At 47.8% G+C, this 26,591-nt stretch overlaps 2 protein-coding genes across 3 annotated transcripts; both read right to left on the bottom strand.

Moving 5' to 3' along the window:
* Window positions 1–72: 72 nt before the first annotated feature.
* On the bottom strand, window positions 73–19,616 carry AAAS (aladin WD repeat nucleoporin). Of its 2 annotated transcripts, XM_079937725.1 has the most exons (16): window positions 19,403–19,616; window positions 10,960–11,087; window positions 8,110–8,165; window positions 7,706–7,797; window positions 7,464–7,510; window positions 7,110–7,208; window positions 6,645–6,788; window positions 2,303–2,423; window positions 1,837–1,961; window positions 1,589–1,649; window positions 1,345–1,435; window positions 1,023–1,116; window positions 868–935; window positions 631–712; window positions 436–520; window positions 73–306 (listed from the first exon to the last, which is right to left on the bottom strand). In XM_079937725.1, the coding sequence occupies exons 1-16, from the start codon at window positions 19,523–19,525 to the stop codon at window positions 79–81; spliced, it is 1,644 nt and encodes a 547-aa protein (XP_079793851.1). In that variant the 5' UTR covers window positions 19,526–19,616; the 3' UTR covers window positions 73–78. The 2 variants fall into 2 exon arrangements, with proteins under 2 accessions (XP_079793851.1, XP_079793852.1); XM_079937726.1 differs by lacking the exon at window positions 10,960–11,087 and having other exon boundaries at window positions 19,403–19,573.
* Window positions 19,617–24,618: 5,002 nt separating this feature from the next.
* Window positions 24,619–25,900, bottom strand: SP7 (Sp7 transcription factor). The gene has a single exon (XM_079937724.1). It carries the CDS (start codon window positions 25,862–25,864, stop codon window positions 24,623–24,625), a length of 1,242 nt encoding a protein of 413 aa, XP_079793850.1. The 5' UTR covers window positions 25,865–25,900; the 3' UTR covers window positions 24,619–24,622.
* Window positions 25,901–26,591: the final 691 nt, after the last annotated feature.

The raw sequence follows: 26,591 nt of genomic DNA, 5'->3' as shown, positions 1-26,591 counted from the left end.
CTTCTTCAGTATACCCCAATGTTGGGTAAAGATAAGAGTCTCATAATCGAATGGAAAACAAAAAAAGGACACTTTTTATTATTGAATGCGGGAGTGAGGGGAGTGGGGCCGACCAAGGGGTGGCCCTGGGAGAGGGTCCCAAGGGGCAGAGGTTGGGGACGTCTCAGTAAAGAGGGGCAGATCATGAATAGAGCCTCCGCCCCCAGCTGGGGGCTCTTGAGTTCGGCCAAGCACTGGGCTAAAACGTGGAAACTGGGCATTGACAAAGTACAGAGGGATGTGGGCGATCCGGCCCGTGGACCAGCACTGCAGAGAGAGGGGAAAGCAAAGTCTGACCAGTCTGAGCCCAAAGAAGGCCATACAGCAGAGCCACACAGCAGCTGCAGCCCTTGCTCCTCAGCCCACTCCTGCAACCACAGCAGCTGGCCTACTCACCACGCTGAGCAGAGCTCCTTTGTTGAAGGAAGGATGGAAAGTGATGAGCTGGGCCTGGGCTCCTGGCTCCCCCTGGACAGCGCCACTAGGGGCAGAAGGAAAGGTGAGCAGGCTGCTGGAGGCAGAAGGCAGGTGTAGAGGGTATGGGTTTGGTATGGGAGGCCGGGGGGGGGACCACACCTGCCCAGCACCTACCAAGGAAGTAGCTCAAACACAGGGCTGTTTCGAGTGCGAAAAAGGAGGATGACTGGTTTACCATTCTGGACCCGTGGATTTCCTGTAAGAAGTGGATACAGGGATAGGAAGGAACTCTGGAGGCAGAATCCCAGGGTAGGGGCAGGGGCAGAGAAGAACTGCAGCCAGGGCCTGGAAACAGCCAATTAATGGGAAGATGGTGCGGCCGGAGCAAAGGCCTCCCTCCCCTCCTCTTACCTTTCATGAGCACAGCCAGCCGCTCCCCACTTGGGTCCCAGACCATGGAGTGAGCCTCTCCCCCAAGCCTGTGGGTCAGAACAGCAGGTTGGGAGGGCTCAGCGTGGTCCCTCCCAGCTTTGTCTCACTGCCCCTCCCTCGCCCACCCAGCTCACCTTTCCTCTCCATCTGGTGTCTGTACTGTCGTCTCAGACAGATCTGCCACAATCGTAGCTGACTTCGCGCCTCCAACGCACCCCTTTCGCTCACCTGCGGATCAGGGCAGAGGCTCTTAAGGACAAGAAAGGGGCCTCCCACTGGCCCCTGCCTCCTCTCCATCACAGGCATCAACACCTCTCAAGGCTCCCAAGCTTATTCCTTTTTTTTTTTCCCCAAGTTTCTTCCCTTTATCCTTCAGAGCAGCATATTCCAGATGGTTCCTGTCTCCCTCCGACTACCCCAGATGTTGTGCATCCAGAAGTGTTTCCCTGGACTCACCACAACGTTCTGGGAACGACAAGGAGTAAATCAATGGTTCCCCCAACACAGTGAACAGCAGGCGGTTTCCATCAGGACTCCAGCAGCCAGTCTGGGGTCAGGGAGCAAAAGGCAGGGAAAGAGTGGTCTATGGGAATACAGGAGGGAAGCACACGAGGAAGAGAAGTAGAGGAGGTGGGGGGACACGCCTGGGGGAGCAGGGCCCACCTCCGCCCCCGCTCCTGAGACGCACAGTCCCTCCTACCTGACATCGCCCTGATAGGGTAGGCCACCGCTCACAAGTCCACATCTGGGCCTCCCAGACTCTGTGCCAAAGAGAGGCAGGTCACAGCTTAGGAACTCTAGGTGTCACAGCCTGGACTTCCCTTCCTGTCAGTCCCACATTCAGGTGAATGGGAACGCGGACAGAAGGTTGTGGCACTCGCAGTTCCAGGAGCCTAGTGCCTTTCTCTAGGTCGTTCCTGCCCCCCTCCCCGCCCTCCCCCTACTCACCGAAAGAGAGCTGAAGGAGTGGTAGCCAGGACTTTGCTGCCATCCGGGGACCAGAGCAGGTTGGTAACCCCACCTCCCCGAAACCAGGGAAGGGGAACACAGGTCTCTGTTGAGACATCCCATACCTAGGAGAAAGGGGAAGAGAGTGAGACAGGGGAGACTCAAGCATCCCTACCATCCCACGGGGGGCCGCCCTTCCTTAAGGTACAAAGAACCAGAGGGGAGGACGTGGGAAAGGGACAGTTAAAACAGGAGGAAATAGGGTTATGTCTATACTGACAGCAGGCAGAAATCTACATCTGAGGAGTCAGGCTGGTGCAGCACCTTTCCCTGGATATGTTTAAGATTGAATGGACAGCTGTTCCTCTCCTTCCCCCAGGGTATTTCCCACCACCAGGCAAAGAAAGCTCTCTCCTCAAGTCTGGGGTGGCTGAAATGACCAGAAGAGGCGTGGGGACCAACTCACCAGGATGGCAGCGTCCACAGGTGAAGCTGAGAGTAGCCGACCCCCACTGGGGGCCCAGGCCAAGCTGGTGACAGGCGTGTGCCCAGGGTGAGAGAGCACTTGGGCACAGCCGGAAGAGGGTCTGCCGAGGGGAAACGGGGTGTGGAGTTAGAAGACAACAGGAAGAAAGCCCATGATTCTATTCCCCTGCCTCCTCCTGCTAAAACTTCCCAATCCCAATGGCCCCTCTGAGTTCAAATCCAGGTTGGGGAAAATGAATAAGGATCATGGAAGTTAAAGAAAAAGAAGGAAGGAAGGGCAGTCACTATCAGGAGGTCCAGAAAGGAAAACAGGTGAAAGGGACAAAAAAGCCTGAACGAGACAAAAACTTTTGACCAGTAAAGCTAGAAGGTACTGGGCTGGGGAGATGCATGTTCTGCTCTAGATGAGAGCCCTCTCCCCACAGGACCATCCTGCCTGGAGCATGGGACAATCCATGCCATCACTTCAAGGTTCCAATCTCTTCTCTTCCTACAGTTATCCACCACTCTCCAGGATTCAGCCTGTGCTCCTAACTCTGTCTTTCTGCCTTTCCTTGTCAGAATCAGCTTCCCTCCCCGGCGCTCCCACATCATTTTCTCCTCATCAAAGACGGCGCACGTGGCAAACCCCCCCCCCCCCACTAAACTGGGAACTAGTTGAGGGGCCCTGGCTGTGTCCGTCAGCTCTGTATCTCCAGAGCCACATTCTTGGCCTGACAGGTACAGGCTACTAGCCAAATTAATGCCACCTTGTCCTTTCTCCTCCCAACTATACCCCCCTTAAGCTCTAATGAGATCTTAGGTCACCAGTCTACAACTAACTCTCTTAACTTTACAATACATCAGTTTACAGAGATCCATCTCATTCTTTTCAGTGGCCCCACTGCATTCCACTGAATAGATGAACTACAATTTACTCAGTCAGGCCACCACAAATGGATATTTCAGCTGTTACAAACGGTACTGCAAAAAATATTCCCTATATCTTTATGTACTCGTCATTATTTGTGTAGAATAGAGTATTAAAGTGGAATTGCAGGTAAAAAAAGGCTTGAACCTTTCAAAAGATAAATATACCAACAAATATATTCTGAAAAGTTTGTACCACAATATACTCTACCTGTAGTTTTCCTAGTCTTGCTAGTATTGGATATTATCAAACATTTCAACTTTAATAATACTAGCATACTGGGAACTCCCTGGTGGTCCAGTGGTCAGGACTCCACGCTCTCACTGCTGAGGGCCAGGGTTCAATCCCCAGTCAGGGAACTAAGACCCCACAAGCCTGACGGTGCAGCCAAAAAAATAATAATTATCATACTATAATTCTGAATGGGCCAAAAAGCATTCTATACATTCTTCTAGTCCTTTTATTTATTTATTTTTACATTTAGTTCTTTTGTCTGCTTGGAATTTATTTGTATATAAAATGTAAAGCAAGGACAAACTGTATTGTTTTCTAAATAGATAGCCAATTATGCCAAAACCACTAAAAAAAAAAAAACAAAAACTACTCTATTGCAATGCAAATCCAAATTCATCATATATTAAATTTCCATAAATTCTTAGATCTGTTCCTGAATGTTGTTCTGTTACACTGATCTGTTTGATCTTATGCCAATAACTTTCTGTTACTATAACTTCATAAAATATTTCAATACCTGGTAGGGCAAATCTCCTCTCAATATGCTTCCTTTTCAAACTTTTCTTGGCAATCCTTCCACATTTATTCTCTCATAAAAACTCTATTATTTTGTCCAGTTCACAAAAACAAACAAAAACCAGCAGAATTCTGATGGGAAATACACTTAATCTGACATCTTCATGATTAAATTTTCCTACCCAGGAATATAACACATCCCTCCATTAATTAAGCTCTTGTTTAATATTCTTCAACCACTTTCTTCAGATGTCTAACAGATTAAATAAATTTAACAATTTATTCCTAGTAATCTATAGTAATTGTTGTACCTGTTGTAAATAGAACATATTTTCCATTGTAATTTCTCAACTGATTATTGTTGGTACCAAGGGAAGCTATTACATTTTCAGTTTCTTGGATCCAGTTACCTTACTACTTAAATTTCTTATTAGATTAAATAGGTTTTTTTGGTTGAATCTCTTGTCTTATCTAGGTTTAAAATCATATCATCAAATAAAAATAATTTTCTCTTCTTTCACAAGACTTTACCATGTTTCCTTTTCTTGTCTTAACTGCCCTCAAAAGAACCTCCACAAATAATGTTGGTTAATAATGGTGGTAATGACATCTCTGTCTTTATCTTGACATTACTGGAAATACCTTTAGTATTTCCTATTTCACTGTTCAATATGGTAGCCACTGATTTTGCATATATACTCTTTATGTTTAGGTTGTCTCTTTGTATTCCTGTTTATGTATTCAGCTGAATGTCTGCTTATTGAGAAGGGCATTTATTTATAGAAACACTTTCCTCCTTTAATTTGCAAATGTAACAATCATTTTAATAGACTTCCTAATGGTGAATAGTTTTTAATTTCTGGAATATTCTACTTGGTTACGATTTTTTTTTAAATATGCTTTTGGACTCTATTTGCTAATATTTTATTAAGCATTTTAAAATCTATGCTCAGGGGAGTTCCCTGACAGTCCAGTGGTTAGGACTTCATGCTTTCACTGCCAAGGGCGCAGGTTCAGTCCCTGGTCAGTATATCAAATACATAACTAAAGATCTACTGTATAGCACAGGGAACTCTACTCAATACTCTGTAATGGCCTATATGGAAAAGAATCTAAAAAAAGAGTGGATATATGTATATGTATAACTGATTCACTTTGCTGTACAGCAGAAACTAACACAACATTGTAAATTGACTATACTGCAATAAAAATTTAAAACAAAAAAACCCCCTGGTCGGGGAACTAAGATCCCGCAAGCCACGAGGCATGGTGAGGAAGTAAAGTAAGGAAGGAGGGAAGGAGGGAAGTAAGTAAATAAATAAATAAAATCTATGCTCAAATATTTTCTTTCTTATACCACCTATTGTCAGGTTAGGTTACATTAGGTTTATGGAAATAAATCAGGATGGGGACTTCCCTCATGGTCCAGTGGTTAAGAATACACCTTCCAACTCAGGGGACGTGGGTTCGAGCCCTGGTCAGGGAACTAAGATCTCACATGCCGTGGGGCAACCAAGCCCGTGTGCTCTAGAGCCTGTGTGCCACAACTAGAGAGCCCATGCACCGCAATGAAAGATCCCGCATGCCACAACAAAGATTCCGAGTGCCACAACTAAAGACCCGCACAGCCAAATAAATAAATAATATATATATATATTTTAAAAAAGATTTGTATAAAAAGAAAGAAATCAGGATTGATCCTGGGACAGAAAGAGGACATTAATGAGAAAACTGGTGAAATTAGAACAAAGTTTGGAGTTTAGTTAATAACAATGTACAAATGTCAGTTTCTTAGTTTTGACAAATCTAACATGGTTATATCAGACGTTAACGATGATGTGAAAGGTATACCAAAACTCTACTATCTTTGCAGCTTTTCTAAAAATCTAAAATTATGCACAAAGTTTATTAAAAGGAAAATAAATCAGGAGGCTTTCCAAATTTTTTATGATCTGGATTAGTTCAGATAACATGGAGATTATCTTTTCTTTGACAATTAGATAGAACTCTCATAAAACCATCTCAGACTGGCATCTTTTTTTAGGGGTAGAGCTCATCCGTTTTACTTGCTTCTACAGTCCACTTTGATAACATATATTTTGCTAGACAAACATTTCCTTTAGGTTTTCAAATCTGTTAGTCTAAACATATATAATATGCTCAATAATTCTATTTTCTTCCATATTTGCGGTTATCTCTCCTTTCCCATTTTGAAAATAGTGTACTTTGATTTTCTATTTTACCTTATTAAGGCTGGCCAAAAGGTTTTCTTCTTTATTCATAATTTAAAGAACCAGTTTCTGGTTTTATATTTAGTTAGTCCTCATGGGGATTTTTTCCAATTTCATCGGTTTCAGCTTTTATCCATATTAATTCCCTTCCCCCTTTCCTTTAAACCTACATCTGGCAGTCCTCTGAAAGAGACAGTCTTTCCAATCCATGATCCATAGGTACAAACTCCCCACAATCCCAGAAGCCCCCAGTTCTGTCCCTTTCTCTAGATTAGATCTTCTCAGCACCTCCACCTTGGCCTTAGGTCTGCTTCTCCCGTAGCCCTGGGAAGTGCTGTGAGGGAAAAGAACTTCTCCTTCCAGACCTCCTCACCACACCAGCATGGCCACGACCCTCAGGCCAAGGTAAGAGAGAGACAGCTGGGACTCACCGGGTAGATAAGGACGTGGGGTCCAGGGTCCAGATGAGAATGCAGCTCTGGCAGGCCACAGCCAAGACGGAGGCACTGAGGGGCTTCCAGGCCAGGGCCGCCACATTTCGCTGCAGCCGGTGCTTCAGGGAGGGGACTATAGTGCTGGGGTGAAAGGGGAGGGGATGGGGTCAAAGCAGGGACACTAAGGCGCAGCGACCTGAGTTGTGGTTGAGGAGGGAAATCCAGAGAGAAAGCTGATCATCCAGGGCCTGTGGGTATTGTGGGACAGAGGACAGGATAAAGACTGGATCTGGAAAGAGGACGCATCCAGTTGTGGGGCTTCCCTGACCCCAGTTCTGGAAGGAGCCATGGACCAGGCCCAGGAACTGCAGGACTCCCTGGGCACCAAGGCTGGAGAAGGAAGTGGGGACTGACCGATGGAGAATGAAGACTCCGAGTCCACCCAGCGTGCCCCACACATACCTGTTGGCATTATACACACGGATGGAGTCATCTAGCAGGGCCACCGCAAACTTGTTGGTGTGTGGGTGCCACGCAAAGACCCTCAAGCAGCAGCTGGACCTGGGGCAGGAGTGAGGGTGAGGAGTCCCGACCTGCACCTCGCCATTCCCGGCCCAGAGCTCGGGTTCCCTTCTGTGTGAGGACACTATTATTTTTCACTGCTTTTCTTTCTTTTTGGGGGCGGTAGGAGGGAGAATGTGGGGAGCAGTCAGGAAAGGGGTATGAGGAGTCTCTGCCTTGATTTCCCTCTCCCCAGAAGAAGTTCCAAGGTTCAGGACTTGCTTCCCACAATAGCTCCAGAGCTTGTACACTCACCAGTTTGTGACTTGAGCGAATTCAGCAATCAGATCTTCACTCCTGAGCTGTAATAACAAAGCGGATAGAGGTTGCACTGGGAAAAAAGGAGCTTATCCCCTCGATGCTCCCACAAGGGAGCTGCACCATTCATACCCTCTGCAGTCTTCTCATCACACCCTGACCCTAAGACATAGGAAGTGGAGAGGGGGTGGGAGTGGGGGAGCAGCAGCCAGGGAGGGCCGGGGGGAAGCCAAACTTACAGACAGATGGGGAAACAGAGACCCATGGAGGGAGGAGGCCCATCGACAGAGTGCCAGGGCCCAGCTGGATGCCGTCTTCACCCACTCAAACACTGTGGGGTTGAGAAAGCAGCTGTGATTAAACCATTCACAGGGTTCTCACTGGGCACCCTCCTAGGTGAGGGACGAGCAAGGGCAAGCACTCCCCAGATCCTTCCACCCAACAAGTGCTCCGGACACCCACTCTATGGTATGGGGGTAGGTAGAGGGGAAGAGAAGATGGTACCAGCAGAGTCAAATGGGCTGGGAAATACAGGGCTAAAGGGAAAGGCGCTGGGCCAACAGGTATTGGGATGAATTAGGGGGAATATGGACGGGAGATGGCAACCATAAAACTAGAGAAGGCTAGAGGTAAACACACTTACCCTCCTCCTCTGAGTCTGCAATTTCATTCAGCACACCAAAAAGTCCCACATCACGCCTGAACAGGAGAGGGAGCTGTGAGTCACTCTGATCCCTTCAGTCTGCTCTCTAAGTTCATCTATTCATTCACTCAATAAACATGTATTAAAAATAACACTCACACTTAATGAGTGACAACTATGTGACATGTACTTTATATAGTCCTTTCATTGTACCCATGAGAGGACAATATATAAATTGTCCACCAGTGAGGCAACTAAGGCTCAGAGCTCTTTCAGGGCTTTGTGCACAGATCAAGGAGTCAAGACTTGCCCTAAGGGACTTCCCTGGTGGCACAGTGGTTAAGAATCCATCTGCCAATGCAGGGGACACGGGTTCAAGCCCTGGTCCAGGAAGATCCCACATGCCGCGGAGCAACTAAGCCTGTGCGCCACAACTACTGAGCCTGTGCTCTAGAGCCTGCGAGCCACAACTACTGAGCCCGAGTGCCTAGAGCCCGTGCTCCGCAACAAGAGAAGCCGCCGCAATGAGAAGCCCATGCACTGCAACGAAGAGTTGCCCCCGCTCACTGCAACTAGAGAAAACTCACACGCAGCAACAAAGACCCAACGCAGCCAAAAATAAATTTTATAGATTTAGAAAAAATAGATCGATTGATAAACAATAGATTTATAAAAAATAATAATAAAATAAATTTACGAAACAAATTATTAAAAAAAAAAAAGACTTGCCCTAAGATAGTGAATGGAAAGCCACAGAAAGAGTTTAAGCTGAGGAATAAACTGATCACACTGGCATTTTAGAAAGATCAGTCTGGCTGCAGATTAGAGGGGAAAAAGAATGGAGAGAAAGAAATGGGTTAAGAGGCTACTTCAGGAATCTAGAAGAAAGGCCAAAGTGGCCTGAACCACTGGGGATGGAGAAAAGACAGATTTGAGTGCTCGAGGAAGTAGAATGGACAGGATTGGAGGACTAATTAGACATTAGTAAGGGAAAGAGCAATATCAAGGGAAACACGCAGGTGATAATTATAGCATCTAATACTGCTTACACTGTGCCAGGGCTGGGCTAGATGCGTCACATGCATCATCTAATTCAGCCTTTATCACAACCCTACAAAATAGGTATTGTTATCATCAGCATTTTTAGATGAGAGAACAGAGAGTGTGAAGAGGTTAATTATCAAAGGTGAACTAAGTAGGAAATAGCAGAGTCAGGATTCAACCTGTCTGCCTGCCCCAGAGCCTACATTCAAACCACTTGCTTCTATATGACTAGGAAGGCTATTCCTTGAGATGAAAATCACAAGGAAGAAGCCAGCTTAGAGAGGAAAATGAAGAGATTGATTTTGAACAAGCTGAGTGTATGAAGCCTGTGGAATATCTCTAACCGAGGGTGTTGGGCAGACAAGTGAACACCCAGGTGTGGAGCATCAATCACAAGTCCAGCCTAGGGACACCAACATTTAAGAGAGAGCAGGAGGCTTCCCTGGTGGCGCAGTGGTTGAAAGTCCGCCTGCCGATGCAGGGGACGCGGGTTCGTGCCCCGGTCCAGGAAGATCCCACATGCCGCGGAGCGGCTGGGCCCGTGAGCCATGGCCGCTGAGCCTGCGCGTCCGGAGCCTGTGCTCCGCAACGGGAGAGGCCACAACAGTGCGAGGCCCGCGTACCTCATAAAAAAAAAAAAAAAAAAAAAAAGAGAGCAGGAAGAGAAGCAGCAGCTAGAGAGGCAGAAAGTGAGAAAGCACCCAGGACTGAATGGCTTTTCAGACCATGACTTGATGTTTAGCTGCACTCAAGGAGACATGCAAATTAAACTGTAATGCAATATCAAATATCAAAGCTTGATAGCACATGTGTTAGGAAACAGGCACTCTCATACACTGTGTTTGTTTTGTTGATGTTTTTTAATTTTTTTTTTTTTTTTTTTTTTTTTTTTTGCGGTACGCGGGCCTCTCACTGTTGTGGCCTCTCCCGTTGCGGAGCACAGGCTCCGGACGCGCAGGCTCAGCGGCCATGGCCCACGGGCCCAGCCGCTCTGCGGCACGTGGGATCTTCCCGGACCGGGACACGAACCCATGTCCCCCACATCGGCAGGCGGACTCTCAACCACTGCACCACCAGGGAAGCCCTGTTTTTTAATTTTTATTGGAGTACAGTTGTCTCATACACTGGTGGTAGGTCTGTAAATATGTACAATTTAAACAGAGGACTATATGGCAATAGCTCATGAAATTACAAATGAACATACCCTTTGAACCCAGCTACTTCACTTGTAGGAATTCATCCTACATATGATGATGATGATAATAGTAAGAATAATAGCTAACTCTTGATGGGATTAATATGGGCCAGGCACTGTTCTAAGTGTTTTACTCATTTAATCATCACTACAACCTTGTAAGATAGGCTCCCTTTTACAGATGAAATTGAGGGACAGAGTGATTAAGTAACTTGACCAAGGTCACACAGCTAAAAAGTGGCACAGCCAGGAATTCAATCCAGGCTTCACTCCTACATGTGCAAAATGAATGACCTATGTATGAGATTATTCGCTGCAACCTTATACCTAACCTTGCTGAGCTTCAAGTAAAGGCTCAGAAAGTAATAATGACATAAGGAGGGAACAGGTTCACAGAATTAAACCAAAAAGGAAAGCAAGTCACTGGAGTTGAAATGGAACTACTGTTGCACAGCCTTGACTTCCACAAAAAGGACTGATAATTTGATATGCTGAATGATACACAGCTCTGAGCTAGAGAGGGCTGGGAGGCCAAGGCAGAGGGGGTGGTGACCTCATTGCCTCCAGGATCTGCAGACCACTGGCCCAAGAGACCCTTTGCCATGTCTCACCAAATGTTGATGCATCTCTTCCACACTTGTTCCCGGTGGTGGATGAAGGCCGTTCTTGTGCCATGGTCCAACCTCCCAGGGGTCTTCAGGGGATCCTTAGTAAGGTTTAGGACAGGAAGATTGATCCACTAGAGCCAGAAATGAGATATGACAGTGAGTCAGTCTCTTCCCTAATCTCTACTGAACGTCCTGCCATCTCCAACCCTCGGCAGGGCTGAGGGTAAGAGGCTCCAGAGACCTGTTTCCCATTTCCACAAATATAACACTTGTGGAGAGGGGCGGAGTCAAGATGGCATACTAGAAGGATGTGGAATTCGTGTCTCCTCACAACTAGGGCACCTACCAGGCACCGCTGGGGAACCATGGACACCTAAGGGGACAGGAGTAACCCCCAGCAACCAGTTGCTTCAACTATAGTTTTATTTTTCCTAATATATTTTTTATCTTTCTAATTTTATTTTGTTTCTTATTCTTTGATATTGTACTGCTCCTTTTTCTCTTTCTTTTTTTTTTTTTTTACCATGCCACGAAGCTTGCAAGACCCTGGTTCCCAGGCCAGAGGTCGGGCCCGAGCTCCTGTGCTGGGAGCTCCGAGTCCAAACCGCTGGACTAACAAAGAACCTCAGGAATATTAATCAGAGTGAGGCCTCCCGGAGGTCCTCATCTCGGCACCAAGACCCATCTCTATCCAACTGCCTGCAAACTCCAGTGCTGGACGTCTCAGGCCAAACAACCAGTAAGACAGGAATACAGCACCACCATCAAAAAGAGAAAAAAAGAAAAAAAGAAACGACAAAAAAAATACTTTACAGGGCTTCCCTGGTGGCGTAGTGGTTGAGAATCTGCCTGCTAATGCAGGGGACACGGGTTTGAGCCCTGGTCTGGGAGGATCCCACATGCCACAGAGCAACTAGGCCCGTGAGCCACAACAACTGAGCCTGCATGTCTGGAGCCTGTGCTCCGCAACAAGAGAGGCCACAACAGTGAGATGCCCGCACACCGTGATGAAGAGTGGCCCCGCTTGCCACAACTAGAGAAAGCCCTCATACAGAAACGAAGACGCAACACAGCAAAAATACAATAAATTAATTAATAAACTCCTACTCCCAACATCTTCTTTAAAAAAAAAAAAAAAGTTACAGACAAAGGAGCAAGGTAAAAACCTACAAGACCAAATAAATGAAGATGAAATAGGCAACCTACCTGAAAAAGAATTCAGAGTAATGATAGTAAAGATGATCCAAAATCTTGGAAACAGAATGGAAAAAATACAAGAAACATTTAACAAGGATCTAGAAGAACTAAAGAGCAAACAAACAGTGATGAACAACACAATTACTGAAATTAAAAATACTCTGGGGGGGCTTCCCTGGTGGCGCAGTGGTTGAGAGTCCGCCTGCTGATGCAGGGGACACGGGTTCGTGCCCCGGTCCGGGAAGATCCCACATGCTGTGGAGCAACTAAGCACGTGTGCCATGGCCGCTGAGCCTGCGCGTCCAGAGCCCGTGCTCGGCAACGGGAGAGGCCACAACAGTGAGAGGGCTGCGTACCGCGAAAAAAAAGAAAAATACTCTAGGGGCTGGACTTCCCTGGTGGCGCAGTGGTTAAGAATCCACCTGCCAATGCAGGGAACACGGGTTCTAGCCCTGGCCTGGGAAGATTCCACATGCTGCAGAGCAACTAAGCCCGTGTGCCACAACTGCTGAGCCTGCGCTCTAGAGCCCACCAGCCACAACTACTGAAGCCCATGTGCCACAACTACTGAAGCCCATGCACCTAGAGCCTGTGCTCCACAATAAGAGAAGCCACTGCAATAAGAAGCCCGTGCACTGCAATGAAGAGTAGCGCCCGCTCACTGCAACTAGAGAAAGCCCGCACGCAGCAACAAAGACGCAACGCAGCCAAAAATAAATATATTAATTAATTTAAAAAAAATACTCTAGGGGCTTCCCTGGTGGCGCAGTGGTTGAGAATCCACCTGCCAATGCAGGGGACATGGGCTCGACCTCTGGTCCGGGAAGATCCCACATGCCGCGGAGCAACTAAGCCCGTGCACCACAACTACTGAGCTTGTGCTCTAGAGCCCATGAGCCACAACTACTGGACCTGCGTGCTGCAAACTACTGAAACCCATGCGCCTAGAGCCCATGCTCCACAATGAGAGAAGCCACCGCAATGAGAAGCCTGTGCACTGCAACGAAGAGTAGCCCCTGCTCGCTGCAACTAGAGAAAGCCTGTGCACAGCAACGAAGACCCAACACAGCCAAAAATAAATAAATAAAATAAATATATTAAAAAAAATACTCCAGAAGGAATCAATAACAGAATAACTGAGGCAGAAGAATGGATAAGTGAGCTGGAAGATAAAATGGTGGAAATAACTGCCAGGGAGCAGAATAAAGAGAAAAAAGAATGCAAAGAAATGAGGACGGTCTCAGAGACCTCTGGGACAACATAAACGCACCAACATTCGAATTATAGGGGTGCCAGAAGAAGAAGAGAAAAAGAAAGAGGCTGAGAAAATATCTGAAGAGATTATACTTGAAAATTTCCCTAACATGGGAAAGGAAACAGTCGATTAAGTCTGGGAAGCACAGAGAGTACCATACAGGATAAACCCAAAGAGAAACACAACGAGACAAATATTAATGAAACTATCAAAAATTAAATACAAGAAAAAATACTAAAAACAGCAAGGGAAAAGCAACAAATAACATACAAGGGAATCCCCATAAGGTTAACAGCTGATTTTTCAGCAGAAACTCTGCAAGCCAGAAGGGGGTGGCAGGACATATTTAAAGTGATGAAAGGGAAAAATCTACAAACAAGATTACTCTACTCAGCAAGGATCTCATTCAGATTCAATGGAGAAATTAAAACCTTTACAGATAAGCAAAAGTTAAGAGAATTCAGCACCACCAAACCAGCACAAATGCTAAAGGAACTTCTCTAGGCAGGAAACACAAGAGAAGGAAAAGACCTACAAAAACAAACCCTAAACAATTAAGAACATGGTAATAGGAACATACATATTGATAATTACCTTAAACGTAAATGGATTAAATGTTCCAACCAAAAGACATAGACTGGCTGAATGGATACAAAAACAAGACCCATACATATGCTGTCTACAAAAGACCCACTTCAGACCTAGGGACACATACAGACTGAAAGTGAAGGGATGGAAAAAGATATTCCATGCAAATAGAAATCAAAAGAAAGCTAGAATAGCAATCCTCATATCAGACAAAATAGACTTTAAAACAAAGACTAGGGGCTTCCCTGGCGGTGCAGTGGTTAAGAACCTGCCTGCCAATGCAGGGGATATGGGTTTGAGCCCTGGTCCGGGAAGATTCCCACATGCCGTGGAGCAACAAGGCCCATGCACCACAACTACTGAGCCTGCGCTCTAGAGCCTGCAAACCACAACTACTGAAGCCTGCACACCGCAACTACTGAAGACCACGTGCCTAGAGCCCGTGCTCTGCAACAAGAGAAGCCACTGCAATGAGAAGCCCGCACACCACAACGAAGAGTAGCCCCCGCTCGCCACAACTAGAGAAAGCCTGCGTGCAGCAACGAAGACCCAATGCAGCCAAAAATAAATTAAAACAAAAAAAACAAACACTATTACAAGAGACAAAGAAGGACACTACATAATGATCAATGGATCAATCCAAGAAGAAGATATAACAATTGTAAATATTTATGCACCCAACATAGGAGCACCTCAATACATAAAGCAAATGCTAACAGCCATAAAAGGGGAAATAGTAACACAATAATAGTAGGGGACTTTAACACCTGACTTTTACCAATGGACAGATCATCCAAAATGAAAATAAATAAGGAAACACAAGCTCTAAATGATACATTAAACAAGATGGACTTAATTGATATTTATAGGACACTGCATCCAAAAACAACAGAATACACTTTCTTCTCAAGTGCTCATGGAACATTCTCCAGGATAGATCATATTCTGGGTCACAAATCAAGCCTTGGTAAATTTAAGAAAACTGAAATCGTATCAAGTATCTTTTCCGACCACAACGTTATGAGACTAGATATCACCTACAGGAAAAATTTAAAAATACAAACACGTGGAGGCTAAATAATATGCTACTAAATAACCGAGAGACCACAGAAGAAATCAAAGAGGAAATCAAAAAATACCTAGAAACAAATGACAATGAAAACACAACAACCCAAAACATATGGGATGCAGCAAAAGCAGTTCTAAGAGGGAAGTTTACAGCAATACAACCTTACCTCAAGAAACAAGAAAAATCTCAAATAAAGAACCTAACCTTACACCTAAAGCAATTAGAGGAAGAAGAACCAAAAAAAAACTCAAAGTTAGCAGAAGGAAAGAAATCATAAAGATCAGATCAGAAATAAATGAAAAAGAAATGAAGGAAACAATAGCAAAGATCAAGAAAACTAAAAACTGGTTCTTTGAGAAGATAAACAAAATTGATAAACCATTAGCCTGACTCATCAAGAAAAAAAGGGAGACGACTCAAATCAACAGAATTAGAATGAAAAAGGAGAAGTAACAACTGATGCTGCAGAAATACAAAGGATCATGAGAGATTACTACAAGCAACTATATACCAATAAAATGGACAACCTGGAAGAAATGGACAAATTCTTAGAAAAGCACAACCTTCTGAGACTGAACCAGGAAGAAACAGAAAATATAAACAGACCAATCACAAGCACTGAAATTGAAACTGCAATTAAAAAACTTCCAACAAACAAAAGCCCAGGACCAGATGGCTTCACAGGCGAATTCTATCAAACATTTAGAGAAGAGATAACACCTATCCTTCTCAAACTCTTCCAACATATAGCAGAGGGAGGAACACTCCCAAACTCATTCTATGAGGCCACCATCACCCTGATACCAAACCAGACAAAGATGTCACAAAATAAGAAAACTACAGGCCAATATCTCTGATGAACACAGATGCAAAAATCCTCAACAAAATACTAGCAAACAGAATCCAACAGCACATTAAAAGGTTCAAACACCATGATCAAGTGGGGTTTATCTCAGGAATGCAAGGATTCTTCAATATACACAAATTAGTCAATGTGATACATCACATTAACAAAATGAAGGATAAAAACCACATGATAGTCTCAATAGATGCAGAAAAAGCTTTTGACAAAATTCAACACCCATTTATGATAAAAACTCTCCAGAAAGTAGGCATAGAGGGAACCTACCTCAACATAATAAAGGCCATATATGACAAACCCACAGCCAACATTGTTCTCAATGGTGAAAAATTGAAACCATTTCTTCTCAGATCAGAAACAAGACAAGGCTGCCCACCTTCACCACCATTATTCAACATAGTTTTGGAAGTTTTAGCCACAGCAATCAGAGAAGAAACAGAAATAAAAGGAATCCAAATCGGAAAAGAAGAAGTAAAACTGTCACTGTTTGCAGATGACATGATACTATATAGAGAGAATCCTAAAGATGCTACCAGAAAACTACTACTAATCAATGAATGTGGTAGAGTAGCAGGATACAAAATTAATGCAGAGAAATCTCTTGCATTCCTATAAACTGATGACGAAAAATCTGAGAGAGAAATTAAGGAAACACTCCCATTTACCACTGCAACAAAAAGAATAAAATACCTAGGAATAAACCTACCTAAGGAGACAAAAGACCTGTATTCAGAAATCTATAAGACACTGATGAAAGAAATTAAAGATGATACAAACAGATGGAGAGATATACCATGTTCTTGGATTGGAAGAATCAACATTGTGAAAATGACTATACTACCCAAAGCAATCTACAGATTCAATGCAATCCCTATCAAATTTTTCACACAACTAGAACAGAAAATTGCACAATTTGTAGGGAGACACAAAAGACCCTGAATAGCCAAAGCAATCTTGAGAAAGAAAAATGGAGCTGGACAAATCAGGCTTCCGGACTTCAGATTATAGTACAAAGCTACAGTAATCAAGACAGTATGATACTGGCACAAAAACAGAAATACAGATCAATGGAACAGGACAGAAAGCCCAGAGACAAACCCATGCACATATGGTCACCTTATCTTTGAGAAAGGAGGCAAGAATATACAGTGGAGAAAAGACAGCCTCTTCAATAAGTGGTGCTGGGAAAACTGGACAGCTACATGTAAAGGAATAAAATTAAAACACTTCCTAACACCATACACAAAAATAAACTCAAAATGGATTAAAGACCTAAATGTAAGGCCAGACACTATAAAACCCTTAGAGGAAAACATAGGCAGAACACTCTATGACGTAAATCACAGCAAGATCCTTTTTGACCCACCTCCTAAAGAAATGGAAATAAAAACAAAAATAAACAAATGGAACCTAATGAAACTTAAAAGCTTTTGCACAGCAAAGGAAACCATAAACAAGACGAAAAGACAACCCTCAGAATGGGAGAAAATATTTGCAAACGAAGCAACTTACAAAGGATTAATCTCCAAAATATACAAGCAGTTCATGCAGCTCAATATCAAAAAAAAAAACAAAAAACCCAATCCAAAAATGGGCAGAAGACCTAAATAGACATTTCTCCAAAGAAGGTATACAGATTGCCAACAAACACATGAAAAGATGCTCAACATCACTAATCATTAGAGAAATGCAAATCAAAACTACAATGAGGTATCACCTCACACCGGTCAGAATGGCCATCATCAAAAAATCTACAACAATAAATGCTGGAGAGGGTATGGAGAAAAGGGAACCCTCTTGCACTGTTGGTGGGAATGTAAATTGATACAGCTAGTATGGAGAACAGTATGGCGGTTCCTTAAAAAACTAAAAATAGAACTACCATATGACCAGCAATCCCACTACTGGGCATACACCCTGAGAAAACCATAATTCAAAAAGAGTCATGTAACACAATGTTCATTGCAGCACTATTTACAATAGCCAGGACCTGGAAGCAACCTAAGTGTCCATCGACAGATGAACAGATAAAGAAGATGTGGGCTTCCCTGGTGGCGCAGTGGTTAAGAATCTACCTGCCAATGCAGGAGACACGGGTTCAAGCCCTGGTCCGGGAAGATCCCACATGTCGCGGAGCAACTAAGTCCGTGAGCCACAACTTCTGAGCCTGCGCTCTAGAGCTTGCGTGCCACAACTACTGAAGCCCGCATGCCACAACTACTGAAGCCCAGGCACCTATAGCCCATGCTCTGCAACAAGAGAAGCTACCACAATGAGAAGCCCATGCACCGCAACGAAGAGTAGCTCCCGCTCGCCACAACTAGAGAAAGCCCGTGCACAGCAACGAAGACCCAATGCAGCCAAAAATAAAATAATAAATTAAATAAATTTTAAAAAATAATAAAGATGTGGCATATATATATATAATGGAATATTACTCAGCCATAAAAAGAAACGAAATTGAGTTATTTGTAGTGAGGTGGATGGACCCAGAGTCTGTCATACAGAGTGAAGTAAGTCAGAAAGAGAAAAACAAATACCGTATGCGAACATATATATAATCTAAAAAAAAAAAAAGATTCTGATGAACCTAGGGGCAGGACAGGAATAAAGACACAGATGTAGAGAATGGACTTGAGGACACAGGGAGGGGGAAGGGTAAGCTGGGACGAAGTGAGAGAGCAACATTAACATATATACACTACCAAATGTAAAACAGATAGCTAGTGGGAAGAAGCTGCATAGCACAGGGTGATCAGCTTGGTGCTTTGCGACCACCTAGAGGGGTGGGATAAGGAGGGTGGGAGGGAGACGCAAGAGGGAGGAGATATGGGGATATACGTATGCATATAGCTGATTCACTTCGTTATACAGCAGAAACTAACACAACGTTGTAAAGCAATTATACTCCAATAAGTATGTTAAAGGAAAAAGAAAAAATATATATATATATAACACTTGTGGGACAGGGAAACAGGTCTTAGCTCCCTTATCTGTAAAACTAGAATAATATTTCATAGGGTTGCTGTGATTAAATCACATTATTAAAACATTTGTGGAGAACACCTGACTCAGAGCCTTTCTTCCAAGCAAACGCTCAATAAATGTAAGTTTCTCTTCCTTTTCCTTCCCAGAAACACCACAGGAAAAAACTCCCCAGGTTGTGCCTTCCCAGTTCTCCCAGATTCTGTACCAACTTTTCAGAAGTCCTCCTGCACCCTCACATCCCCTAGATTCGCCCTCACTCTCCGTTCCCACTAGGCCCGCACCACAGCCCCTCAGCATCCCTTATCCTCCAATCCCAGCTCTTAAATACATCCCAGTCCTTCTATTCTTCTCCAGCCTGAGCCAGGCTATTTCCAATACTCCAGTCTGGGGACCTCGACCCCGCCCCTATCACGTTGCCTCTGCTCCCCCATTCTCTCCGACTCTGCCCCCCACGCCTGTAGGTCTCCTCCCTCCTCGCCCTGACCACCTGGCCCCGGAAGTCGGGAGGCGGACTCTCATAGCTACTGCCCGTCACCAGCTCGTTATTGTGCTCGTATAGGGTGACTTGTCCCCTAGGCGGCGGCGGAGGGAACAACGCCAGGGAGCACATCCTGCCGGTCCCGAAGACGTCCGGACTGAGCAAACTCCCGGATCCCGCTCCGCCGACTCTTAGTTCCCTGGCTAGATTAGGATGCGTACGGGTTGTCGCCTGGGACAAACTGCTATGCAAAGCTCAACGGAAGTGAATGGAAGAGTAACGGAGAAGAAGGACGCATGCGCAGTCCGGGACAGACTTCCGGCGTCCTCGCGCGCCGCCTGGCGGCCGGAGGGGGCCGGTGTAAACACGTCCGTAAGGCAGACCACTATTTAAGGGTCGGAGCGTTTTTTTGTTTCCTGTGAGACTGCTGTTTTTCCCAGTTCCGAATTCCTCAACACGCTCTCCTACTCACTCTCAGCACTCGAAAAGTCCAAAATAAGCCACGTTCAGGGCAGTACCCAATTAAACTCTCCCAGGATTGTGTCAGGGGCAGCTGGCTGGAAAGTTGAGGGAAAGCCTCCGGAAGGCGGAAAGTCAGGCGGGAGGCCTTGGGAGGGAGAGTGCAGTGCCCGCCGGAACCTAGAGCCCACGGGGTTAGGCCTCCTAGAAGGAAAAGTGGGAACAATTGGGAAATTAACATTTCCTGAGCACTTATTATGGTAAGTGCTTGTATAATCTTTACAACAACTCCATGAGATGGGTACTGTTATATCACCATAAGGAAAGAGGCACAGGGAGATCGGACCTAAAAATACCAAAACCTGTATAAGGCATTCTGACTACAGAATGAAAGTGAGATTGAGAGGAGAGGGGCAAAAACAAGTAAAGAGGATTAAGAGGTACAAACTACAAGGTATTAAATAAATAAATTACAACGATGTAATGTACAGCACGGGAATATTGCCAATATTTTATAACTTTGTATGGAGTATAATCTATAAAAATATCAAATCATTGTGTTGTACACCTGAAACTAATATAATATCGTAAATCAATTTTTTAAAACAAGTGAGATTGATCTTATTCTAACCCCAAAGGATGGAACTGGAACTGGAATCTAATGCAGAATGGGGGCTCCTCTTCTTACAGCTGTGTGGCTTTGGGAAAATCGTTGAATTCTTTGAGACTCAGCTCCCTCACTTGCAGTGTCCTAACTATTATACATGGCTGTTTCCCATACAAAGTAATGGAAACAAAGCCATTTAATAAACTGTAAAGTGCTAAGCAGATATTGGAGATGAATAGCCCTAACTCTGCCATGAACTAGGTGACCTTGGGCATTGGTTCATTCATTTAACAGATGTTAATGAGCAATTCCAAGGACCAAGCTCTGGGGACCCAGAACTGTATAAGGCATACAGTTCCCCATCCCCAAGAGCAGCCAGTCTCATTGGATACTATAGGAGACATTCTGGTTTAACATTCTCGGATTCTATATCTGCCCCTCCTTTCTACACGAAAAGTTCCCCCAAGAGTTATTCCCGGGTCAGAAAACCAGGGGCTCCAAAACGTTAATGGACATAGGAATCATCTGAGGATCTTGTTAAAATGCAAATTCTGGGGTGGAGCTCTGAACTTGTAGTTCCAAAAAGCCCGCAGGTGATACTGCACAGACAACTCTTTAAGTAGCCCGTCCCCCATTTAATTAGTTCACTGTCACTTGGGAAGTCACAGAAAACTTAAAGAGCAGATTATTAAAACTGGGGATAGTTTGGAGAAATTGGCTGGGAAAGCTCTCCTTGAGACGGGGAAGCAGGACAGGTTTGAAGGAAAAGTGGGAGTCCGTGACCCTGACAGACTGGTGGAGAGCAGTGAGAAGCCACCCACAAATTTTTTGTTTGTATCATCCAACCCCAGATACCCCAAGAACTCACTACAGCCTGGGACTATGACTTCCACCCTCCCTTGAATGAAGCCTGATTTTCACCAACAGACTGTGTTATAATTATCAGTTAGGTGCCTGCCTCTTACCCTGTAATGTGACCTGGAGAGAAGGAACAGTGCTCTGTGTCTTCATACTCCACAACCGCCTCCCCCATACAGCTTATTTAAGGTTTGCTGAATGGTTTTTCACAATTTGCAGATTCTTGGGAGGCTGAAGTCCAGGCCTAGCGCACTCCCCACTAACTTCACCAGGGGGCGCGGCGGCCCTGGCGACACAGTGACTGTGACCCACCGCCCCAGGGGCTCAGAGCGCTCGGCGGGCAGTCTCCACCGGGGCCCCTCCCTACGACCTGGGCGGGAAACCGAGGCAGCGTCCTGGCCACTGCCCGAAACTTCTAAAATGGGGCCCCCCACTTTGGGAGGCGGGAGGCATCGCGGGAGCCTGGGTGCCTGGACCTCGGCCCGCCGCCCCTTCCTGGGCGCGCCGAAGCCCGGCGCCCCGGCGCGGGGCCGGTAACCAGGCGCACATGGCCCGCCCGGCCCTGTTTGTCCTGGCAGCGCGCCGCCGCTATTTGAGGCGGTTTTTATCTCCCAGAAACCAGCAAAACCCCAAGCGGAGTCTAAGGAAGATGAAAGGAGCCGAGGGACCGGGGAGGGGAGGACCGCGAGGCTGCGGCGGGCGGGAGCTGGCACCGGACAGGCGGAGGCCGGGAGGCGAGAGGGCCAGGCCCTGGGGGGTCCCGAGGAGCCGGCCCCGCGGGGTGGGCGCCGAGCCCGGGGGTCCACTTCGGGCCGCCCACTCTCGCAGCCCCGCGCCCAGGCGTCTCCCGCCCCTCTCAGCCGCTCTTCCGCCGCGGCCCCCGGCCGGCCGGAGGGTCCTCGGAACTCGGATCCTTCTTCAAAGCGCCTTTGAAGCCCGGAGCCCCGCCCAAGGGCAGGAGATTTCGCACCTGGACGGGGGCGGGGTGGGGAGGGGACCGGCAGCCCGAGCACCGCCTGGGACCCGCCGACCCCTCCCCCGCTCTAGCGCGGAGCGCCTCTCCCGAGCCCGCAAGGGGCACCGGCGGACGGGGGCGCCGCCCGCAGTCGGGCCCAGGCTGGGGGAGCGGCTCGTGCGCCCCTCCGCCCGGCGGGGGCGCCGTAGGGGGCGGAGGCCGCACAAAGCCCTATTGTGGCTGGGGTCTGGCCGCGACAGAGTGGCTTTTGTTCCTCCGCTGAGTCCGTGGCGGGCACGACTGATTGCAGGCCCGGGGCCGGGGGCGGGTTACGTGCCAGGCGGGTCCACCCGCGGTAGCCGCACCTCGCCCGGCCCGGGCCGCGCCGTAGTCCGCACGGCGACCGCGGGGCCGGCGCGCCGCCCGGCTGCTGTCCAGGCTGTGTCCGCTGGTGCCGAGCCCGAGAAAGAGCCGGGTGAAGAAAACCTCTTCGCCTTCCCAACTCCGCAGAGAGCTCTGGGCTGGGCGGTCAAAAACTGACCTCCGCCGCAGGGCCGGGCCGCCGAAGTATTCTACCCCGGGCGTAACGTGCAAACAGGCACGACAGTGCCCGCGGGGACTCCCCAGTTTGCCAACCAGAAATCCTGTGGCTCACTCTTCTCCCCTCCTCTTCCTCTTTTCTCACCAGGACAAAATTTTAAATCGAATTTTTTATTTATTAAATTAAAAAAAAAAAAAGACTCCATGAGGGCATGATCCCTTCCCTTCCACAATATTACCCTCTCCCCAAGCTCCGGCGGCTTTAAACCTTTAACTTGGGGCCTTGAGGGAGCAAGAGATAGAAAAGGAGGATCCAAAGTCACAGGAAAGGCATTCAAAGGCACGAAGCGGCTTTAAAAGTCACTGGAGGTGGAGTTGGGAGCATCGGAAGTCCCAGGTTGGGGGCCTGTGGACGCACCCCCAAGTCAGCTTGGGAACCTCTGTCCTCCTAGCTCTATAAATTCTTCTTTCTCATGGCTTCTAGGCACCAGCCTAGCACAGTGCCTTGCACAGAGTAGGCACTCAATAAATACTTGATTTTCTTGATCTGATCCCAGAGAAAGCCTTCCCCACCTATTCTTCTAGAGAGACACCTCCAAACCAGTGTCCTCCTCCGGTTAAGTGGGCTTCCCCAAAGAGCATGTCTAAGATGGCAGCTGCAAGCTCTCTGTTACCATGGCAACAAGGGATTAGCCTGATGGGGTCATGGTGTCAGGGGAGGGGCAGTGGAAGAACCTGCTCTGGGGTCAAGGGAGCTGGGGTACATTCCAGTCCTCCCCTCCATAGGACTTGAGGTTTCACAGCTTCTGGCCAGGGCTGGAAATATTAGGGATCCCCTAATTGTGAGATACCCCATTAACTCTTTTAACAGAGATCTAGCTAATCAACCCTATTAGCAGAGATTCCATTATGAGAAACACCATTAACTGAGACCCTGATGATAGAAATTCTATTAACAAGATCTCACTATCACTTTTTCTAGACAGGGATGCATTTGGCTAAAATTTCCATAGCAGAAATGGACCCGCTTCCCTCCCCAGCTCACTCTACCTGACCTGTCATCATAACTTAGATAAATAGAATTATTATTATTACTATTCATTTCTCTTGGAACATAGGGGTTAAATATACAGGCCTGGGGGCAGCCTCCCTGACCCTGGGGTCACCCCATCTTTGGGATCAGATCCCCACTGGTCTGCCCCCCTCTTGGCACCCTGCTCCCTGCCAGGTCACTTACCCCAATCCCCCAACTCTGGTCCCTAATGAAGAGGCCACCAGGGGGCAATAAATTATTATCATCATCATCATCATTGTGTTTGTAAAAAGGAAGAATGCTCTGGAGCATGGAAGGCAATGGACTACAAAGTCCACTGAGGAGACGAGCCTGGAAGCTAAGGGATAGTGGTAAATAAGCTTGGGAAGCAGAAAAGATGCATGTCAAGGAGTTAGTGAGATGGAGAAATAAAGTGTTGGGAGCCCAAATGGAGAGAAAATGAGTTGGTGTGGTAAGAGCAGAGGAGAGAGATACTGAGCAGTGGCGAGGAAAGAGCTTCAGAAGCCCTGAGAGCAGAAATCAGGCAAGAGGTGAGGGCCTAAGATGAGAGTTTGCAGAAGGGGCCCATGGCAAGGGGGAGGAAGTGAGAGGAGGAGGCATGCGAGGAGATACCCAGGCCCAGAATGATGGGGGGAGAGATGGAGCGAGTCCCAAAGGGCAGCATGCATGGGGCAAAGGGAGTGAGGGGCAAGCAGTGGTCCACAGAGCCAGGAGAGACTGGCAAGGCAGCCCAGGGGCTGGAAACCTCTACTCGGCTCAGATCTCCAGCAGGTTGCTCTGCTCTGGGCTGCCTTCAGGGACTTTTTCTGCGGGTGCCGGTGAGGCCGGAGGTCGGGGCGTCTGATTGGCCTCTTCTTCCCCGGCGCTGCGGCCCTCCCCCAGCTCCTTGGGACCGCTGGGTGGGGGTCCTGGGCCTGGCTCGCCGTGGGTGCGTTGGTGTTTGCTCAGGTGGTCGCTTCGGGTAAAGCGCTTGGAGCAGAGCAGGCAGGTGAACTTCTTCTCCCGGGTGTGAGTGCGCACGTGGCGCTCCAGCTCGTCCGAACGGGTGAACCTCTTGCCGCAGAAGAGCCAGTTGCAGACGAAGGGCCTCTCGCCCGTGTGCCAGCGCAGGTGGGCCTTCAGATGGGAGGCCTTGCCATACACTTTGCCGCAGCCCGGAATGTGGCAGCTGTGGATCGGCTTCTTCCGCAGCCCGGCCGCCGCGGCGCCCAGGCGCTCTAGCTCCTGGCAGTTGGGGCAGTCGCAGGAGGAGCGCCCTGCTCCACTGCCCCCGTAGCCAGCACTGCCCCCTGTGCCTGCACCCCGAGGGGGTTTGGCTCCACCACTCCCCTCCAGCTGCCCGCTGTTGCCCACCGCCTTGGGTTTATAGACATCTTGGGGCAAGACATGCTGGGGCCCTGGCTGCAGGAGGTGGGGAGCTGGGTAGGGGGCAGGATTAAGGGGGGCAAAGTCGGATGGGTAGGTGGACAGCTGGGGGTTCAGTGGAGGCTGAGCAGGGCCTGTGGGTAGTGTCCCTTGCAGCCCATCACCCTGGCCCTGCCCGCCACCTAGCCAGTTGCCCCCAGGGTGCATGTCCCACCAAGGAGTAGGAGCATTGCCAGGGCCTGGTGAGATGCCTGCGTGGATGCCTGCCTTGTACCAGGAGCCATAGGGGTGTGCCATGTCCAGAGAGGTGTAGACACTGGGCAGGCAGTCAGAAGAGCTGTGCCCCTTGGGCACTAGTAGCCCAGGGTCCTGGGTGCCCGTGGGCCCAGGGAATGAGTGGGAAAAGGGAGGGTAGTCATTGGCATAGCCCGAGGTGGGTGCTGGAGGACTGCCTGCAGGTGAGAGGAGCCCATTGGTGCTTGAAAAGGGGGCTGGGTAGGCATCGCCCATGGTTTTGGGGGCCGAAAGGTCACTGCCCAGAGAGTATGGCTTCTTTGTGCCTGCTTTGCCCAGTGTCGCTGAGTCCCGCAGAGGGCTGGAGCCACCGAATTTGCTGCACGCCGCTGTCAGCATGGCCAGGGGACTGCAGCCATAATGAGCTTCCTCCTGTGGAGAGAGGGAAGCAGTGTTTAGAGGCAGAGGAGGACACACGAAGGACTGTGCACCCCAGAGACTTGGACAACAGAAGAAAGGGGTCAAGGAAGAGTTGAAGAGGATGGGGAATCAGAGGTGGTGAGGGGAGGCACTGAGGACTGGGGCCCAGGGCAGAGCTCAGATGGAGTCTGCAAAAAGAGCAAAGGACCGAGACAGCGGCCTAACACCCAACCCAGCAGGCAGGAAGCAGAGCTCCCTGTGGTGCTGGGGGTGTGTGCAAGGGCCTCTGAGGAACGGGAGACGCTTCTTAAATAGCCATGAGAAGAGCTGGGGATAGAGGCAGCACTTGGGTGCGGTGAGAATTAGAGATCCTGACCCCTGGAAATGGGTTGGGAGCAGAGGCCGTGGTCGGGGACTTGGAGAGGAAAGATGAGGCTGAAAAGGCAGCCTGGGAAGAAGGTGAAGTCGTAGGGGACTGTAGCTCCCCGCGTTCCAGATTTTCCCAGCTTGACCCCTTATTCACTTCCTGTCTCTGCTTGGTCTCCTGACTAAGGCAGTGGCCTGGTCTCCCCGAAGCGGCGTCCTCATGTCCTTGGTAAGGAATCTCTTTCTCTTGGCAGGGACCCTGGGGCTGGGGAGCAAGAGGAAGCGAGGGCAGAGACACTGGGACATTGAGAGGGAACAGGGCTGCCGCCAAGCCAGGACT

Source organism: Stenella coeruleoalba (assembly GCF_951394435.1).
Source record: "Stenella coeruleoalba genome assembly, chromosome: 11".
NCBI classification, from domain to species: domain Eukaryota; kingdom Metazoa; phylum Chordata; class Mammalia; order Artiodactyla; family Delphinidae; genus Stenella; species Stenella coeruleoalba.
The sequence above is the reverse complement of the archived record's forward strand: the minus strand, read 5'-3'. Positions and strand labels throughout refer to the sequence as shown.